This window comes from Nilaparvata lugens, chromosome X (genome assembly GCF_014356525.2).
Source record: "Nilaparvata lugens isolate BPH chromosome X, ASM1435652v1, whole genome shotgun sequence".
Lineage (NCBI taxonomy): Eukaryota > Metazoa > Arthropoda > Insecta > Hemiptera > Delphacidae > Nilaparvata > Nilaparvata lugens.
Window position 1 is genome coordinate 17,615,481 of NC_052518.1, and position 22,190 is coordinate 17,637,670.

At 31.4% G+C, this 22,190-nt stretch overlaps 1 protein-coding gene across 1 annotated transcript in view; it reads right to left on the reverse strand.

Annotated features, from left to right (window-relative positions):
- Window positions 1-22,190, reverse strand: part of LOC111059043 (coronin-1A) — a 57,861-nt gene that overhangs the window by 16,630 nt on the left and 19,041 nt on the right. The window contains exons 2-5 of the mRNA XM_022346641.2: window positions 15,338-15,535; window positions 5,609-5,763; window positions 3,026-3,123; window positions 39-217 (exon numbers count right to left, since the gene is read on the reverse strand). Coding sequence (XP_022202333.1) covers window positions 39-217; window positions 3,026-3,123; window positions 5,609-5,763; window positions 15,338-15,535 — 630 coding nt within the window. The remainder of the gene's footprint in view (window positions 1-38; window positions 218-3,025; window positions 3,124-5,608; window positions 5,764-15,337; window positions 15,536-22,190) is intronic.

Here is a 22,190-nt window from a genome sequence, read left to right on the forward strand (position 1 = left end):
AACCTAAATATATATTAACTTGAAGAAAAAAGCATTACCTCATCTACATTGCCGGTACGAGGATTGATCAATCTTATCTTCTTATCTTTACAAGTAGTGACCAGCTGTGACCCATCCCAGTTCCAGCTGGCGCAGTATACAATGTCAGGATGGCAATCTATACGCACCATCACCTCCCCGGTGCCGACATTCCATATTGCTACTTGGTTGTCAGATCCTAGAACACAAACCAAAAGTAATTTATTAGTTATATCAGTAGTATGGTAGAAGAAACGAAATAATTGTTATACTGTACTATATTTGGGAACTGAGGAACATTCTAATCATTCTCTAATAGTATAATAAAGAAATAAATAGAAAAAAGTGATTCATATTCAAGATTTCACACAATAATTGAAGTTATATGTCTTCTTAAAATGTATGTATTCAGGGCCACTTATAAAATCGCATTATAGTACCCTTTTTTGAAATTAATCTTTTTGTTTCTAATCTATTATTTTATGTTAATTTCAAAAAAGGGCATTATAATGCTATTTTATAAATAATTGAAGTTACCTGAAAATAAGTTGTTTTAAAATAATATATCCATGGATTCAATAGTTTCACAGTGGTTCTGAGTGATTTATAATGAACTTTTCGATTTTTTTACCTCTCAGACCCAATGTGCAGTATAGTGTACATATGGATTTCACATCCAGACCTAGCCTCTCTCTCAAAATACAACTTTTCAAGGACTCCACAGCTGAACTGTGGCCACTGCTACCTGTATAGTTGTTAGTATAGTAAGTTGTGAGTATAGTGTACATATGGATTTCATATCCAGACCTAATCTCTCTCTCAAAATACAACTTTTCAAGAACTCCACAGCTGAACTGTGTAGTTGTGAACTGCTACCTGTATAGTTGTTGTTATACGATAGCTGACAATGTACACTTCAGTGTACAAGTCGTCTTGACCGAAAAAGTGGGAATCCACTTCCCATAACCACTATCAGCTCAGAAAGCGAATGTACAGTATAGTACAGTAAGTATAGTGTACAAAGCAACCCAAGTATACATGAGTAAGTGGAAGAAGCCAGTTTTGGCGAGTAAGACAATCTAAGTTTCAAGTTTTAAAAAAATGCTTTATGGAGCGTAATTCAATAGTTCAAATAATTGCTCGGAAAGGGTTGCTTGGCTTACTCGATGTTTGAAGTGGCAAGGATGAAATCTTCACTCATCATAGTCACATAGTCATCACAGTTTGTAGTGGACGATCTTATTCTAAATGGTGCTTAACTGATTAGATCAGAGTGTGCATTTTTCAACTTTGCTTCCCACTTGTGGATTGGGGACTAATTCTAAAGAAATATTTCCACAATGGGATGGCAATATACCTTCTAAATTACCGCGAATCGAACCCAGAATTTCCCGGGAGCTATTCAATCTGATGTCAATATTTTCAACTGCAGAAAATTCCAGGGTATTTGCTAGAGTGATAGTTGTAACTTCGTACAAATAAAACTGCGCGAAAATGTTTCATTGCATCTTATTTAGTTTGCATTCAGCACATATCCATATCAGAAAGTTGAATATGGATCACTCTTTATAATATACAACACCACATTGAATATTAGGTGATACTTTCAGGTCTTGTTCCCGAATGAAGTGAATACTAACCATCATATCTTCATTACATAGACTGTAACAATTAGATTTTGGTTTCTCCATCAATTGCATGTCGTAGGTTTCAAGATTTAGGTATAATAAAAGACTGAAAAATTCAACACTGATTTTTCAATGTTTGTTCAGTTTAGTGGAAGTGAAGCTTTAAATTTTGGAACAATATTCAAATAAGTTGAAAGATTCAGATGTTTTTGAACAGTAATATTTGAAATGATTTTTGATGAACATTTTTATCAGAATTCTAATAAAATAAGAGAAATACTACATTGAATCGTTTCTAAGTCATACTCATACAACAAACATTCTAATAAACACTTTCAGACTTTGTTTCCGAGAAAGACTGCTGTGACTCGAGTTTACAATTTTATACGAAGCCATAGCGGTCAACCAGTTTACAGATGGAATTGAATAGACAATGCATTTACTCAAATGCTAATTAATATACAATTATTATTTAACGAAAATCCTAAATAAATTATGTGAATCACCCCGAAGACTTCTGCTACTGCAGACATTGACAACAGGGTTAACAGCTAGATGGAAATCCATCTAGATTTAGCTGGATCCATCTAGCTGTTAACCCTGTTGTCAATGTCTGCAGTAGCAGAAGTCTTCGGGGTGATTCACATAATTTATTTAGGATTTTCGTTAAATAATAATTGTATATTAATTAGCATTTGAGTAAATGCATTGTCTATTCAATTCCATCTGTAAACTGGTTGACCGCTATGGCTTCGTATAAAATGAGCGCTGCTATCCAGGTTTGTAAGTTTGGTGTAAGGGTAAGCATTCCTGACTGGCAATTGGGAGGTACCGGGTTCGATTCCCGGGCTGGCAAATAATTTTTGGATAGTAGTTCTCATCGCATTTCCATCTAGCTGTTAACCCTGTTGTCAATGTCTGCAGTAGCAGAAGTCTTCGGGGTGATTCACATCATTTATTTAGGATTTTCGTTAAATAATAATCTATATTGCCAAGGTTTGGGATTTTTTATTACGTGAGAATCCAAGGCCTAGTGCACACTTTCGAAAGAACAACTACTTGATGGAAAAAATAGTGTCGAATGGACATCTCAAGAAAAATTACAAGAGAAAGGTATTCTACAATAAAGCATTGATGTATTTTAATGAGAGGGACAGTATGAAGAAATTCAGGTCTAAAGTGATAAAATGGATATCCTGAATTTCCCAATACATTTGGATCAAGAACCACCGGGTTAGCTAATGATATAATTATAAGAGTTGATTCTTGAGGAAAATGGAGCAATATGCTCCACACAATTAACAATAGATATCATTTTTTTCGTAAACAAACAAGAAATTCAACATTTGACAAGTTTTAAAAATTGTGATTTTTCTTACCAGCTGTTAGAAGTACATTTTGTGCAGTTGGATGCCATAAAACAAGTCCAACTCTTCTTTGGTGGTATATGAGGTCAACTATAGGCTCAGTCAATGTCCTGTAAAATCAAGTTGGATTGTTATTTTCGCAAATAAATAAACAAAAATGTAACCATTGACAGCTGATTCAGGCAGTATCATCAAAAAATAATTAATGAGTATTAGCAATAATATAACATTCTAAAAGAGATTTATTGACCGCACAGAGAATAAAGAAATTAGAAGTAGAGGGGGAGGAAATAAAGAATGCGTAAGATAACAGCAAAATAAAGAAGGAGATTCTATGGAGAGGGGAGAATGCGAGACTAAAAATGGACCGATTAGAAGGGGTCAACGTTTCATGATCTCCACTGGCCTTATCACAACTAAATTTATTACGGTGATAATTTCATGGAAGCTCTCTTATTTGATTCAAGTGGGGGTATCCTAAAATTAATGCACGAGGCACATTTGATTAAGGTAATTTAATAAAAGGAATCCATGCAGATTTCATCTGTGAACGTATAAAATTCAAACACTATTACTGAGTTAACCATTGAGGCAATTAGGAACTTGAACAATTATGTCCCAAAGTCAAGTTGAAGTTTATGCTTTTAACAAAACACTACTAATATATTAATAAACACTACCGTGTTTGATGAATTCTTGGCACAAGAATTGCACAGTAACTGCAGAATAATTAGTAGTTCACAAATCACGACTGCACTATTAACAATTTTATTGACCGCTATATTACTTTGGCTGCAAACAAAGAGTTTTATAATTATTTTTAAAGGATCAGTACAGTACTTGTGTTCATCATTTTATGGTATACGGTTGACACCTACAGTACTCCTGAGGTGTTTAGGTTCTTGTGAACAAAAAATATGTTTCTAATATTAATACGATTTTATGATTGTATTAATGATAAATCTAAAAAAATGATTTTATATCAGTCTTGCTTTTATGAATACCTTTAAATGTATTGTGCTCCAATAAAGGGTATATTGTTGTTGCCTATATAACGGGTGACCCAGAATAACGGGCATTTTTGAAAATGCCATAAAACAAAAGTGGGAATGGCAAAAATGATTGTATTTCAACTAATGTGAAGTTCAAGACTTGCCATTTGAGAATTATAAACAACATCTATCACTTTTTGACAATTACTTCATTAAGATGGCTTCCTGCTGCATGAATACACTCTTTAATTCTGTGTTGAGATTCCTGAACGATTGCTGCAACCGGGATATTGTTAATTTCATTCTGAATTGTCTGTTATAATTCAACCAAAGTTACTGGTGAAGTTGTGAAAACGTTTGATTTGAGATAGCTCCACAAACAGAAAATCGCAGGTGGACAGATCCATGGGACCAGGAAACGCAACCTAATCGTCAGATTACACATATACCAAACAATACTCACTCGCACAGTTGCCATAGAATGCCGTGCAGTGTGGATTTCGCTCACAATTTGATCAATTATTTTTAATTAATTAAAAATTAAAACAAATTCAAAATTAAATCTGCAATATCCCAGCGATCAATGAGGAATCATCAACACAGATTTGAACAAGGTGTTCGTTCAGGAGGAAGCCATTTAAATGAAGTAATTGTCAAAAAGTGATAATGTTATAAATAATTATGAAATGGCAAGTCTTGAACTTCACATTAGTTTAAATACAATCATTTTTGCCCTTCCCACTTTTGTTTTATGGCATTTTAAAAGTTCCTGTTATTCTGGGTCACCCGATATATTGATACTGTACTAAATAATAAAATAATATATATTGAAAACTACAGTAATGCAATTGCAAGTTTCAGTGAACTTTTAATCAAAGTGAAGAGTAATCATTTTGCTTAATGTGATTTATTCAAATTATCTATTCGATGGCTTTTTGTCGGAAAGGCATTACAATAAAAAAGTCAAAAAATACCATAAACTTTAACTTGGCAATACTAACCATAAGCAAACACCTAGCATAAACTGAATCTGATAATTATAGTGTCCCGTCACCCTCTCAAGTCGTATAATAAAAAAATGTATAAGAGTAAAGATGAAGTACATGGATGCAGATATCATAGGAATGAAACAACAGGATGAACCCACTATTCTCTGCATGAATATGAACTTCTGTATCAAATACAGAGGTCAAATATTGTAGTTCTTTTGAATATAATCCACATTGACAATAAGGTTCCCATTTCCAATCTTATAATTTATTTTCATATCTATTTATGAACTAGTAAATAAATATATTTCAAATTTGGTTATCTCAAATCAGTCAGTTTTATTTGAATTTGAGACACAATTTTTTTATGAATGAGTAAACGCAACCCACTCTTCTAGTACATCAATAATTGATTTTAATTATTAAAATAATCATTGCGATTTAATTTTTGATGTCAGTGCGATAGTTGATTAATTTCAGAAAGTCTGCCTTGTGGAGCCCAATTAGAACACAGTTGTTGGTACATTTTCTCCTCATTATTATCATATTTTCTATTACTCAAGTTGACATCTAACACTGATGTGAGAACTATTAATCTCTGCAAAAAATGTTACCTTGATATTCCGCCGTCCGGGATATGCCATACTTTGACTACACAATCTTCTGAGCCAGATGCAATAACATTATCATTGTGAGGACACCACGCTATGTCTAATACAGGGCCCTTGTGTCCTCCAACTAGTGGATGATCAGCATTGATTCTCCCTACCTGAAAATTTGATAAGAGAAATTGTTAAACATCCAACATATAATAAATTCTCCAATACAACAGTTATATTCAATAATACTGATCATGATATTTAATATTGATACCAAATACATTGTCAGTTTTCAATTTAGAAGGCTGAGAGAAGGCGGAATGGCAAAATATTAAGCTTACACAAGATGAGATTTGGAAATTTTCGGCTGCAATTGATTTTTTTTTAAATTAACACATCTATTCTACTTTCATATAAACATCTGTTTACAGTTTTGTGTTCAATCTATTTCAACAATATTTATATATATATATATATAAATGAATGTCTGTTTGTGTGTTTGTTTGTTCCCTATAGACTCGAAAACTACTTGACAGAACGGCATGAAACTTTGGGAATATGTTGAGTGAATATTGGGGATGGTTTCTGACCAGAAATTTTAATAGGGGGTTAATAATAATTATTTATTAATCCATTTTACAGACCTATGTTTTCGAAATTTTCGGCCGAGTGGCTACCGAAGAACGAAAAGATGATCATGATTCAAGATCATATTGTGATAATATGATTTAGCATCTAAAGTTACCAGCTGTATAATAAACACGTCACCCTGTGATAAATTGTGTACTGGTATTGAAACGGTAGTTTGGAGTTGAAGTTAGTGTAGTTGATTGGTACCAGCTGTAGATAATCGTTCCTTAGAAGACCTATACAAATATTATCACTCCCCTATCATTGAGAAACTGGAAAATGTTGGAAAAAAATATTCACCTCATGAAAGAGAGTTGTTCATATTGTATTCATTAATTACTGAAGAATGACAGAATAATTTACTTTCTTTTAAATTTAGCTTGGGTGGAAAGAATATGGAATTCAGTGTAATTCATCGTATATCGCATATTTGACAATCAACAACTATGGAAGCATTAAATTCATCTCTGAAACACTGATTTGACCTATCAATTTTTTCAATTCAACACTTTACTGATAGGTATTACTACCAATTGATTGAGAAGAATATGTTTTCGTAATAATAAATGCTGCATGACTAAGCACATATGGAGTCAGTATTGAGATGTAAATGAAAATATTGATTGTCAGATAAATTTCATGATTCACCAAATAAAGTCAAGGGTGACATGAGATACATTGACTTTTTGGTGGTACGAAGTTCGCCGGGTAAGCTAGTATTTAATAACTATTATTTAAATAACTTATTTTATAACTTGAAGTATTTTAATATTCATATAAAAAAATCAAATGATCAGTGATTTAGTATCAAATTGTATATTAAATCGTATGTAATATAACATAGGATAATTATATAGTTTTCAGATTTGTGTTCAATCTAATTGAACAATTTCATCATTTTAATAGCTTACAGTAATTTAATATTGATATAAATAGTCAAATGATCAGTGATTTAGTATCAAATTGTACTATTGAATACTCGTATTTAATATAATATAGGTTACTGCCAATTTTATTAAATAGATTTTCACCCATTCAACACTATATTATGCGAAGCTCAAGTTTCAATACTCATCAGCATGAATCTAGAAGAATGAATCATGAGCATTAAAACTGGAGTTTTGGTATTGATAATTTTATAATTAAATGAACTTTAAGATTTTATTCGAATCTCTAATTAGTAATGCATTCACTACGCATTATATTTTATAAACAATGTATGTTATTTCAAACTTATTTCTATCACTTCCAATTAATTTGTAATTTATTATGAATAAGTACAAACAAATAAATAAATTCAAATTACTGCCACCAAAAGTACTCGATTTTCATTAATAATTTGATATATAGATAGCAATAATGTTTTCTTGAATTACATATTATAGCCTAAGTTGAGTAAAGATAGTTTCGTAAAGTTTCACAGTTTCTTAAAAATGAATAAAATATTTTCTAATCGAAGATTTATTTATTGAGCATTTCAATCAACTGATTCGAAGCATTAATCTAACTGATGCTTTAATGTTAATATGAAATTATTGGTTTAATGATTAAAAAATTAAATTAGCAATCCTATAGAGAACAGAGCTTGAAATAAAAGTAAAATAAAACGAATAATGTACAAATTGGCCATTTGCGGCCTGAAACATTACAAAATCGATTTTTCGAAGTTTTATAAAATTTGGCCATATCAATTCATCAATTGTGAACAGAATGCTCAATGGTATTTTTCACCAGATAAAAATTCAATGTCTTTCAAAAGACCCCAGCTAAGCAGAATTCTCAAATGTTTCTTGTATTCATGAAAGAAAAGGTTTCATTTAACCAAGAAAATCGATAATTTATTAGACACTGCAATAGCAAACTGAATAGGATACAATGATTTGAGATAATATTACCAAAATCTTGCGGCGCACTTGATATATATAAACGGATTAATACTAAATTAAATTCCGAATCAATCTATTAGCATTGGTTTGATACCATAACAAAATCGGTTCCTTCCATCGGAAATCAATATCTTCGTTCAAATTACTGTGATCAACAACTAGAGAGTATTATTGTTTCAAGGATCATGTTTTGATTTGTTCAAAGCCGCGATGAGTCATAATGTAAATCTAGAGAAGTAAATAATCATTTGATTTTCCAACAATATGAACCATAATGACCATAAATTTATTATCTTGCATAATAGTGTAGACAATTTATTATCTTGAATAAAGTGTTAGACAATTCTATTTCTATTATCCATGATGTCACAATCTCACGTTTGATGACAATCTTATCAACTCCTGTGTAGTTATTATTCTCTCTGGAATAATTTGAGAACAGTCATAAACTTAAATTTCAACTTATTTATATCAGCTAGAAACGATAAATTTTTATAGCATGTGCTGATCGATGAATTAAAGACATTTCTGCCGCTCTCATAAATCGTTTGAAAGCAGCAGACATGGAGGAGCCAATAGAAGTCAGAGGGTCAAGATTAAAATTACAGTAGCAGTCATGGACTATTCGTTTGAATTCAACGATCTATTGAGAAATAATGATAATTATTCAAGATCAAAATATCCTTATCATCACTCCGTAAAAGTAGATGATAATAGAGATGATTGCTTAGAAATACCATAGAAAATTCAAAGGAAAAAATATAAATAATTGCTTGAATGAATGCTTGATGATGGTTTGCTATTGTCGAGAAATCTGATAAATAAACTATTGCTTATTCTTTTATTGAAAAAATAAAGCCTTGCTTTGCCGTTTTGGAAGAAGAATCACAGACACATAAACTATTATTATTATTTTATGGAAATAAGGGATAAGGCTTCGATATTGCCGATTTTGAGAAAAATCACACAAAAATAAACTATTGTATATTATTCTATGGAAATAAGGGGTGATATAGACAGCTGTTGTTTTAGGAGTAAGTTTGAGTTTCTTTTCACGTTCTAAAATTTTCAATTAGTAATACAGTATTTTTCAGTTATTAGTGATGATTTAGTGAAGTATTCTTATTAAATTTGGTTTTCAACTTTCCTAAATTCTAAATTCCTAGTTTATAAATATTTTGGACTCAAAATTGGACAAAAATCGTGAAATGTAAGCAGAACCTATTTTTGGACAATTTCTATCTAAATTTGGGAAAGGAACAGTTTTGGGCTTTAAGCCTGTTGTTCCTTTCCCAATCATTCATAGTTGAGAATGATAGTGTATGTTTCAATGTATAAATAAATAAATAAATATAAACAACCATAAATATAACTCTCTAGAAGACTAGAACAATGTTCTCTATACTCTGTCCAGACTGCGATGAGCGCTGGAAGATTAAGCCGACCCTCGCTCCCCCACGCGCAGGCACACACGCCCGGCCTACCTGGGCCATTGATATACCATGTATACTACTGAGTATACAGGTAGGCAGACCGTACCTTTACTCATACACACAAAAGGAGACTGCGCTTGTGTGTGTGAGTAGTAGGAGGGTCGGCTTAATCTTTCAGCGCTCATCGCAGTCTGGACAGAGTATATGTCATAGAGCGAAGTTTTCCTGATACTACGGGATGAGATGCAGTTACGTTGTATTTATTATGGAAAAAATCACAAATTTAGCCTATAATAGGGGAATTTACAAAATATATTCTATTCTACATGCTTTTCAGAGAATGTACTGGAAGGATTTATTTCATCACTTGGGAGTCATAGATATTATGACAAAAATACTTTGGTAAAACAAAACAAAAACTCAAATCTAGTGAACAGACTCGTTTGAGCGGATACACTTGATTCTTGGAATCGCTCTTAAAAAAGAAAAAAATGAGAAATGGGTCACCACTTTGAGAATCATGAGCAGGCCGTTTTTTCATCGCAGAAATTTTGCATAAATTATATAATGCGTTTTCTGAACAAATTAATGGTTTTCGATTCGTTGGTTAAAAATTCCGGAGAAGACGCCATTTTTTGAGTTTTTAGCAGTGTCTCCATCACAATATTTAAAACTAATTTTCATTCTCAAACAGAACCCTACCCAAATCCGGTGAGAAGTATACTTCTTTCCTCAATTTTGCCCTTTCTATACCAAATGAATAATTATTATTAAACGAAAATCCTAATTAAATGCTGTAAATCACCCCGAATACTTCTGCTACTGCAAATATTGACAACAAATCGAGGTAATTTACAGCATTTAATTAGGATCTTCGTTTAATAATTATTATTCATTAATTAGCATTCGAACAATTAAATTTCTCATTTATTTCCATCTCTACACAAAATGACTGGACTAAATTATATTGGACACAAAGAATTAGATCAATTTATTCATTCACAGTGAAATATTATTTTAAGTAAAGGCTCAGGCAGTCTGTACACTATACATAATGAATAAGAATGACATTCACTCCATCACGAATTAGTTGGTCGAAATCTCATTGCCATTTGAAAGCAAAAACCTAACCCCGTAACCTACCCTTTTACCTTTGAAATGTTAATAGGCCTAACCCTAATCTTTTAGGTTATGTTACTATTGTCAATTGATCCACGTCCGAATTGATACACTCCCTATGTATCAGCCTGCAATGTAAACTTGATGCCGTGAGATAGTCCAAGTACTGAACGGCTCAACTTTCTATTTGTTCCAGTTTCCCTAGAAATGGTCATCAAATTCATGAACGGAGATCGTGAGGAACCCTCCCTTTGGGAAGCCTTACCTATTGTACCCTGGACTATACCCTAGAGCTTGAAATTTACAAATTCCACGAGTAGCCAAATAACTAGAAACAATTCAATTTTGTTAATAAATCCTAAAATATTGTTTCCTTCCACATTGATGAATTTCCAATCTATGTTTTTAACAACTGCGTTGATGTCTTTTAAATATTTCTGAATACAGTAGTTCATATTTGAAACTATGCTCAGAAGAGACAGCATATTGAAATAGATCCAGAAAATATGGAATACCAACATGGGAGTAGGAATTTAGGGGGAAAATCAAATAACATCCAAAAAATCATTGTGATTACTTGCTAGTTATACCATTGACGATATAAATAAAACAATTTCGAAGGGTTCGAGTCAATGGGTGACTTGGATGACTTGTGACGTGTCATTGGAAAATACAATATGACATGCAATTTATAATAATCCATGGTTATAAGATTATTCATCAACTTGTAAATAAGCACACACTTGGAAGGTGAAAAGAGCAACGGCAGTGGCAAGTTGACTACGATATCTATATTTAGAACGCCACAAGTCTACATTTTACTCGCCAGTAGAATAAGCCTGCTTTCGACGACCATATTAATGAATATGAATAATCTCACACTGAGTGCTCAACAAAAATAACGATGGTCATTTTATACAAATTTGTTTATCATTAAACTAACAGTGGAAATTTACAATCAGATATTCAGAGATGTTATTTAAAAACTGGAGTTGCATGAATAACAACATTAAGGCTGTACCGTACGGTACATCTTTTTATTTTTATTTAAATTGGATGATCTTTTCTAATATAATTGTTAAGCTCATTATAAGAGTGAGAAAAAGTGGCAACTGAAATTTATAAGAGGTCTAATAAGCGAGTTATGGGTTGTTGAAGTGCTAAACTCGGGTTTCTTTTCAGATCATAAACGGTTTCGAATTTTCCATTGGAGTTATTTTAATACATTCAGTATATCATTGGCTTTGTTCTAATATGCGTTTTTCGCGATTAATGCCAAAATAAACAAGATATCGAATTTACAAAAAATATTAATTTTTTATTTATAAACGATATGGGGAATAAGATGTTTTAGATTGGAAAGATACATTTTTTGAATTTTTAAGAGAAGTTCTAATAATATAGTCGAAACCGTTTATGATCTGGAAAGAAAACGGAATCTGGTAAGTTAGCACTTCAACAACCCATAACTCGCTTATTAAACCACTTAAAAATTCCAGTTGCCACTTTTTCTCACTCTTATAATGATCTTAACAATTATATTGAAAAAGATTATCCAATTTAAAGAATAAAAAAAGTGTACCGTACAGCCTTAACATGAATTCATACGCGACATATGTTTATAAAGTGATCTACTTTATCTTTATTCTTGATTGATTCATACAATATGTACATCATCAAAATGAAAGGGAAAGAACAAATGAGGTAACCTTGTGCTATTCCTCTCCCAAATTCAGATAAGGTTACACATAGTCCGAAATAGGTTGTCTTGTAGTTGTTGAAAGAATAACTGATGGAATAATTGTTTTCCCCATTCACGTTAATTGAAACAGTAAATAACATAATCTTTCCCATATTTTAACGAATGCGATCCTGCGTCGCATGTAATCTGAATGGTGTATAATAATGATGTGTTTACGAAGCGATAGATCAATGCCTCTCAAGAGTACCTTGATAGAATAAATGAAAAACTAAATATTTAATACTTGAATATACATATTACATAATAATATCAAATAATATTAATAATTATTGATATCTAACTATAATACTATAAAACCCTTAGCAACCAAACTGGTTCTATGACTTTCAAGTTTTTATTATTACTGTAGTTGATAATATTATATATTATATCATTCCAACGGTAACTGCATGAGTGAAATGTTTACGTATATATAATTATCAATTATGATATCAGTTCATTCAACTTAATTTATGAAATCACTTCGCTTATATGGGCTACTTGATTCAAATAAAAACAATGTAAAAACTTTTAGTACCCTTTTATTAAAAACTTTAAAATTTTTATTTTAAAGTTTTTAATGAAAGGGTACTAAAAGTTTTTATATTGTTTCTAACTTAATTTATATAAAAACAGATCATTATTATCATCAATTTATAAATGAATTGGATTCTAAACTACAATTCATTTATTGGACTTCAAATTGAACTTGAGCAGTGATTGCAACATAATAATGAACAGCCCGGTTTTATGTGAAAAATTGGAATCAATGATAGCCAGGGAAATTGAGAATGATTTACTAAAATTGATGTGACTTGAGAATGTCACACTATCAAAATGGAGGCAAGACTTTAAAAGTAATCCAGTAACATCATCATTTTGCAAGCATTGAACTGATGAGCAGTGTCCCTATTTTATAATAAAAAGAACAATGTAAATCGAGCGATTTCTTATACATCACTGGCGATTTATGCTGATTAATATGAAATGGAGTAATCAGATCAGTTCCATAGGTGTTTAATAAAAGTATATAACAGTTTATCGATTATTATTTACTCTTGATGTATCTCTTCAGTACATCTATAAAAAAAATTAATTACAGTAAAAATATTAATATATTAGAATTAAATAAAAAATAATACTGGAAGATAGAATAGAGAAGAAATATTTTTGTAAGATACAAAGAACATATTGATAAATAGCACAGAAAAAGTTGAAAAATAATAATCCAAGAAATAAAGAATGAAGAACAAATAAATTCTGTCATGATTTTTTGAATGAAACATCATTGTTATAAATATAACTGTTCATTCGGCACTTCGATTGCATAATCTAGGCCAATGGGGCGGATTTTATTATTATTAAAAGAAAAGAATATTTTTATTATGAGAGATCCCGAGCGGTTTAAGAAAAAATAGACACATTGGAAAAGTTGAACTGAAGAGTTTCTGAAGGACATAAATCAATAGTAAAGGCAAATGTTTACTCATAAAAACTCTCAATAATAAACAAGCCGTGATAAATCTGAGTTTTTTCGAGGTCAAAGAAGCCATGATCTAATCTATGAGAATGTGGTCGATTTGTGGTTAGTGTTTCTCCACAAACGGCTATACTTCTCTAAAAAGATTCAATTTATTCGTGAACTGAAATCTGAGTGTGATAAATTACCATATACGTTGAGAGTAATATCCCCACTCCAACAAAAATCAGTTAATCGGTGATGGCAAAAGTTGAGTATGAATTGTTTTGAGAAGAATCTCATCGTACTGAAGCGATTTCAAACAAATTACAAAGTTTTATAAACGAATTTGTTTTGTCCAGGTTTTACTGGAATTGAAGTGCACCGACTGAATCTACTGTGATTTCATCATAGGATTATCATGATTATGCAGTTTCTTCAAGACTAAATTTATTAAATTTCTCAAAATTTTCTAATTTTTAATTTGTAGCTTTTATACCTCCTCAGTGTCAATACATAAACTGTGTTCAGTTTTCGCGATTAAGAATAAGTGAAATAAGGAGTAAATTCCAAGCAAGAAATACCCTGATGAATGCAACTTATTGAATCCAAGAAAGAGAAAATTATGTATTGAAAAATATAAGTTACATAGAAACTAACAGTCTGACGTTACTCATAAGGCCTAAATCATAAGAAATAAATATACTTACTCAAACATCTAATAGATTAAAAGCATACGAATAAATTTCTTATAGGGATCCAATAGCTAAAGAAACTAATCAATGTTTACTAAAAACACTTGAAAAATATTATAGCCTACTACTTGCTTAAATCATGTAAAAATATGAAGAGATTTAACTTGCAAAACAGGAGAAAAAGAGAACAGAAAATCACTCATAATTATTTGCAAATCTAAATTCTGTTTTTATTTATTTATTTTGAGATACTATACTTTTACAGGAGTGCTTTGGGAAATAATCTATTCGATTAGTTGATTCTCAATTTATGTTTTTTACAACAAGATTTGATAGAAATACAAGTAGATTTGTGAAAAAGGCGTACCTGGAAAACTACTGGAGATAGTTCAGAATGAATATAAATTAATGAATATTGCCAGTGTAAATTATATAATGATGTTTGGACTATACTCTTATCTTAGAGCTACAATGAATATGTATCACACTTTCAACAGAATAATTATAAATATACAGAGCTACGTTTGAATGATAAAATAAAAAGAAATATAGCTATACAATAATGAACAAAAAATAAAGAATGGAGAATATAGTCAGTTGTGTTTATTTGAATGAAAAATCACAGTTAAAACAGAAATATATTAAATTACATTCTAGCTTTTTTCTAGAATATTAAAGAAGAACAATTATTTAGAACAAAATACCGTTATCAGTAAAATACTGATGTAAATTCAATACAACCAATTGCAACTAATAGAGACATACGTTAGAACCTACTAACCTTGCTGAGCGGGAGAACAATGAAAGCACCACCCCCAGCTGATTCCACAATGATAGCTAGAAATTTGGGGTTGACACAACAGAATGTTGAGTCCCATGACGATTTTGACACTCGAATGTTATCGTAGCACTGATCACGTTTCAGCGAGCTTCCGTAGACATGTCGAAACTTGCTGGTTCGTACAACTCGAAATGACATCTGAAATCAATACAATAGAATAAAATTGTGTCAGCAACAGATTTGTTGCAAGTTTGCGGGGAGGACACAAGAAAATGGAGGCAGTTGATTAGAAAGAATAAGTTTTGTAGTTCTCTTCAATTTGAAAGCCTTCACAAGCCTTGCATCTACCTCCCTCTAAATGAATCATTTGCGGTAATGTGGATGGTATTATGCGGTCTGTCCTAGTCCAACTGAATTCAAATTGATTTACTTTTTCAAATCATGGTTGAGTATTGAAGGCTTTTTCAACATTTTTCTAAAATAATTTTGTGCCGGTCTCATGAGGGTACTTGAGCGATGAATTCTTATGTAACATAAGCTGGGAAATCCAATGAAAGTAGTAGGAAATTTGTAACTTTTATTATTATTGAGATAATGAGTAAAATATGCTTAAAAAACTCAATTATTCCACTTCAAATGGAAAGACATAGGATAACTTCTTGTTGACTGGTATTTTGAATTATGTAGGCTAATATTGTCAGAAACGTTTTCGTCTAAAACGCACCCAAACCTCAAAGATCAGGATTTAAACGAGACAAAAAAGCAATATTTTCAGAAATCCTCTTTTTGTTTTCTATGCTTTAAATCCTGCTTTGTGAGGTTTGGGTGTAACTAATTACTGAAAAAACTTGATAAATTGAAACTTGATGAACTGAAAACTTGTAGAACTGAATACTTGACGAAATGAAAACTCGACGAACTAAAAACTTGTACTGAAAACCTGATAAACTGAGATATTGACGAATTGACAACTTATAAACTTATGAAACCATAAATAATTGAAGACTTGACAAACTGATAATGTGACGAATTGAAAACTTGACAAAACTGAAAACTTGATGTACTGAAAACAAGACTAGCTTGAATAATTGAAATCTTGACAGATTGAAAACTTGTCAAACTGAATACTTGATTTAGTGAAAACTTGACAAACTGAAGCCTGCTTCCAGCATCAGAAACCGTGTTTTAATGTTGATGCCAGCAGCATCGGAAACCGTGGCATAATGTTCAAGTGGTTGCATAATTTTCACATTATAGAATGGTTTTGAAAATCCATTGCAGAAAGACCCCTGTTATGGGATTGATTATGATGATTGTGTATATTTACATTATAACATGATCGTAGATAAAGCATATTAGATCTTATGTTTACTGGAACAATTTTTATTTTGATGTCAGGAAACACCTTACAAGGTGTGTCGGTCTATTTCAGAAACACTCTGTTATCATGATCAAAATAAAGAATGCTAATTTGAAAATTTCATTGAAGATAAATACAATCCACAAAATCTTACACTGAAATATCCACTCTCTTATTTTTTGAATCGTTCAGCTCTTTATTTTTGAGTGCTGTAACTCATTTTCCCCTTTCATACCTGCTTAGTGGGAGACTTGATTCCAGATATAATTAGATAGAAGTGGAGATTTTTTCAACGTACGGCTACATTTGGCAACTTTGCCATCTGTCTCTCACAACCCAATAGTTTTGCATCTTTCTTCCAGATGGAGTCGGAACTATTGATAAGAATATCACTAAGCATTAACCACTAAGTCATCGTTGAAAAATGTCATCTGTTTTATATCAATGTTTATAACAATTGGATTCAAAGTGCTCAAATGCTTTCAATGAGAAGAATGATAATTTGGAAGTAACACTTTGGATACTGTCTGTTTCTTGCTTCTAACTACTGAATATAGAGTATTGATTCTATAAATATTGATAATCTATGTTTATTTTCAAAACATAATTAAAATTATCTCCAAAAGTGGCATTCCAATCTTGACTGTAATTGCCGACTGCATGGTTCCGACTCATACAGCTCGGCAGTCCTGAATGTGGATGTCAATTTTTTTTCTGAGGGTAATGCCCACATGATATCCAGGATTATGCGTGGGTGATTAGACGGATGATTATTGATTCTTTATCACATATTGATACTGAGAGATGAGACGGTTGATTATGAGAGATGATATTAGAGATTGAGATTGAGATTAAGCGAGATGAGAATATTGATTATTAGAGATGAGTCGGGCCTACAGCTTTAGATGGGATCCAAATCACTGGGAAGCGATTTTAAATGAAATTTGGATAGTTGGCTCTACAAGTGGCAAGTGGTAACCTTCCCAAAGGGAGTAGCACGCGCATAAATTTTAAATTATCTAATCGATAGCTTATCAGCGCGACCACGGAGACAATCGCTTCTTTCTTCAGCATCATTTTGGCAGTCGACAGTCACACACGCTTTTAAAACGAGCCGCATGAGTCATAAACTACCTATTTGAATACATTTCATTTCGTGCAATGGACCGTAATTACCAAGATCGGTTCGCCAAAAAAACTTGGAAAAAACTTCAATTCAACAAAAACTAACAACAAATACAAATCGATACGAATAATATCACAAAGAATAGGGATTACTACACTGTGAAAACACTGTTCAATTAATTATACAAGGTGATTGACCCACCTAGTATCGCAAGCAAACCCATGATCATAATATACAGAGTGTTCCTTAACTAAATAACCCAATTTAGATAAAATAGTACAACGTATAGATTGGGATAAAGTGCTACACACCAACAATTCGTTAACTAAATTCCTATGTGAAAGATCTCATACGTTTCCCAGTTCATCATATTTATTACATGTGCATTTTATTCCCAGTTTGAGAATAATATTGTTGCAAAGTTGGTAGTTGCTGAATGTCGTATGTGGAGCCATTTATAAGAATCAACATATTGACCAATTAGAAACTATTTTCGTTAGCTTTGATCTTTAGTGAGTAATATCATGGACGAATACCTTTTTGGTTAGGGCTACTCTTAATTATCAAAAAATAAAAAAATCTAAATACCCTTTTGTTTGTGAGTGAATTTTTTTTAAATGGTACTTTGATTTTTTATTTTTATTTCTTGGACGAATAATGTTGTTTAACAGAGTATTTTCTCTAAGGTATACAGAGTGTTTCAGAAGTAGTGTCGAATATTCTAGGGTTGTTCCTGTATGATAAGAGACTACACATCTCGTATTCGAAGTGTCCAAAACTTTGGACGCGGTTATCCTTATAGCTGCCATTTTGTTTTTTCACTTAGAAATTTTTATATAAAGGACGAAATGATGTATTGATCTGAAATTTGGCATGAATTTTTATGCTATAAAGACTGAACTTTAAAAAATAAAATAAAACATTTTGAAATGACGGCCATTTTAAATTTTTGATTGCAAAATTCACAAAAACCGTTATCTTTACAAAAAATGTACAAGAGACAAAAAATTTACAAAATTTTATCAAGATTTCAAGGATATTTTATTTATCAAGATTGGTCAAAGAATAACAGAGAAATCAATTCTTTTCGTACTGCATGCATGACTATGAACAAACAAGATCATCTGAAAAACATTGTAAAATCAGCTAGATGGCCATATGGAGCCATAACGAGTTTCAAAGCTTCATCCTACATACAATTGGAATTGAAAATTTAATATTGATGTTTAAATGGTGACAAGTGGTCATGCATGCAGTACGAACAGAATGAATTTCTCAGTTATTCTTTGACCTATCTTAAAAAATAAGGTATCCTAGAAATATTGATAAATTTGCTACCTTTTTTGTCTCTTGTAAATTTTTTGTAAAGTGAACGGTTTTCGTGAAATTTGCAATCAAAAATTTAAAATGGCCGCCATTTTGAAAATTTACATCGGAAATTTTTAATTTTATTTTTTAAAGTTGAGTCTTTATAGCATAAATATTCATGCCAAATTTCAGATCAATACAACATTTCGTTCTTGAGATAGAAATTCCTAAGTGAAAAAACAAAATGGTAGCTATAAGGATAACCGCTGAGTTTTGGACACTTCAAATACGAGATTTGTAGGTAGTCTCCTATCATCCAGGAACAATACCCTAAAATGATCGACACTACTTCTGAAACACCCTGTACATTCTTCCCAATTTGTCGACCTATTTAATCAAAATTGTGTTATTAAGTTAAGGACACTGTATATGATCATACGAAGATAAGATTTTATTTGTAACTGAGCTATAGTAGAGGTCGCTTCAAACTATCAGCATGATTGGTAGAATGGGAAACTTTGATGCTATTCATAAGTGCTGACAATTTGAAGTGAATATCACGTAAATTGAGTTATTTTTCTAGTAATTTCTACAAGGAATTAAGTTGGAAAAATGCCAAGTATTCCATCACAGAAATCTCCTATATAAAACCCATTATCACTTTCTTATCTCAACAGGAAATATTGCAAAGCGGATGCCAGTTATGAATATAGTTTCGCATATCTTCATTTGTTTTCTCTTAATTCACATAATAAATTTATAATTGATAAAGAAAAGCAACTGGTAGGCTATTTTGAAAACAATTAGATAAATATCACTATACACATTATTGAAAAAACTTAAACAAGAGAATCGCACTAGACGTTTCTATTTTAGAAAGAAGTATTTTTCAGCCAATGATATCGCCACGAAAAATGTATAAACTGTAATGAAATTATTTTATATGATCTTATTTCAATGAACTAATTTATGAACTGTACCTTTATAAAATAATTATTCATAAGAGTATACGCTGACAGAAATTCATCATGTCCAAATATATGACTACGGTTACAGTATTTACTTTATGATGTTCATTCCAAAAAAGTATAAGAACTATGTATAATTATTATTCATAGTTATGATGGAAATAAGAAATTTATTTCGAACATTGATAACTTGAAATAGAAAATCCCTCAATAGAAATTCATACGAAATACAGAGAATAGAAAACGATACACCACTATCATTTTATTTTCGTTTTCTTGCAACTCAATAATTCATTTTCTTCCTCTACTACTTCTCCATCATCTTTTCTTTTTCTACTACTACTATTCTATGCCTCTTCTCTTTCTTCTGCTCTGGTCTTACTGATCACAGATCTGTGTCTTACGACATCATTTGAAATAGATGCTCCCACTCTCCCCTCTTCACTCAACCCTCAAAACTTCGTTCATCTGCTGAAAATCTTAAAAATCTTCGTACATCATTCCAGTCTTTTTCGTTGGTTTATATTTTTTCTTTTACCATTTAATCTATTTCCCTCCACCATAGAGAAAGGATAACGTTAAATTAAGATACCTCTTGTATCTACCTCTACTGTAATCAGAGAGTTAACTTGTCCAAATTGTACAATTTTGTGTTGTATTTTCTATAGTGTTTGTTGAATGTTCTGGCTTTGCCAATGGAGATTTTTTATTACATTAGCATCATGACATAGTAGATGTGAGAATATGAGTAAATCACAAAAGAAATTATGATAGATGAAAATGGAGATTCAGTCAGAAATATAAGCAATAAAATTTAATCATTCAATAGATTATGTATGGATTAATAAAACATTCATCCTTGAAATTATGTTATTGAAACAACGAATATGAATACAAAATAGAGGAAATGTGCCAATGTAGAATAAAATACATATATAGTTCCTTGAACTACATGAATACACATGAATGAATAAATAGAGAAGTAGAATAACGAATCAAGATAAGAAATGACTGTAAATTGGGAGTGAGTCCATAAATGAACCAATATTATTGAGAAACATTCCATTCCACTGTAAAAAGATTCATTTCGTTAGAAAAATTATTCAAATTAATATGTTTACATAGGTAATCTGTTAAAGAACATCTGATTGGTAAAATTGAAAGGGCACGTTTGGAAATTACACAGTGAATCATCATCAGGAGTTTTAGAAGCTCTGCCATACATTTACTCTTCCCTTACTGTCTAAAAATTACGTAAATCCGAGGTTATTTATTTTCGGTTACATTAATATAGATGAGGAGCTTTCAGAAATAAATAAATTATAATCCAAGTGGATCGTAGTACACAAGTTTTATTTGAGGGGTCGAGACTACCTGAACTGCAATAATATTTCAATAACAATTGCGGTTATTAAACTGTTTTATCGATTTCGTTACATTCACCGCATTGAAACACTTTCCTTTACAAATAAGTCTCTAAAAATGTCAAGACCGGGATTAGTACACAAGTATTCAATTTTTTGCCACCTTTATCTCCAACTTCATGCAGTAAAATTTATTATACTATTTATATCACCCAAATTTATTATACTATTTACAACACCTAGAAGCATTTTGGAAAGTTACGGTACCCTGTATAAACTAATGGAAGTAGTTTGAAATGTATTTGAATTGAAATTTGGGTGTAGTCACCTTTTATAAGTGAAGATTATTGTCACAATTGCAATTGTTATAAAGGATCGCCACAAACAAAAAGAAAGGAATCCTAGAAAGCGTTAACTGTAATTAAATATGACAAGCACGTAAATTTCCAACTAGGAAACGGCTGAATTTGATGCATCATGAAGAGAATAGACAATGAGTGAGTCAGTTAATGAAGTGACAATTAAGTTGGGGCCGTAGCACAACAGGCTAGACGTAAGCTTCAAATTTATAATAGTGACTGCACTGATGATCACAGATACTTCAAATGATGACTCAATTACCTACAAGAAACTCTGACTTGAAAAAAATAGAATCACTTTTACCTATAGAGATTTTATCACAAATCTATGAATTCGTGTTGAGTTATGATGAAAAATTACAAAAAAT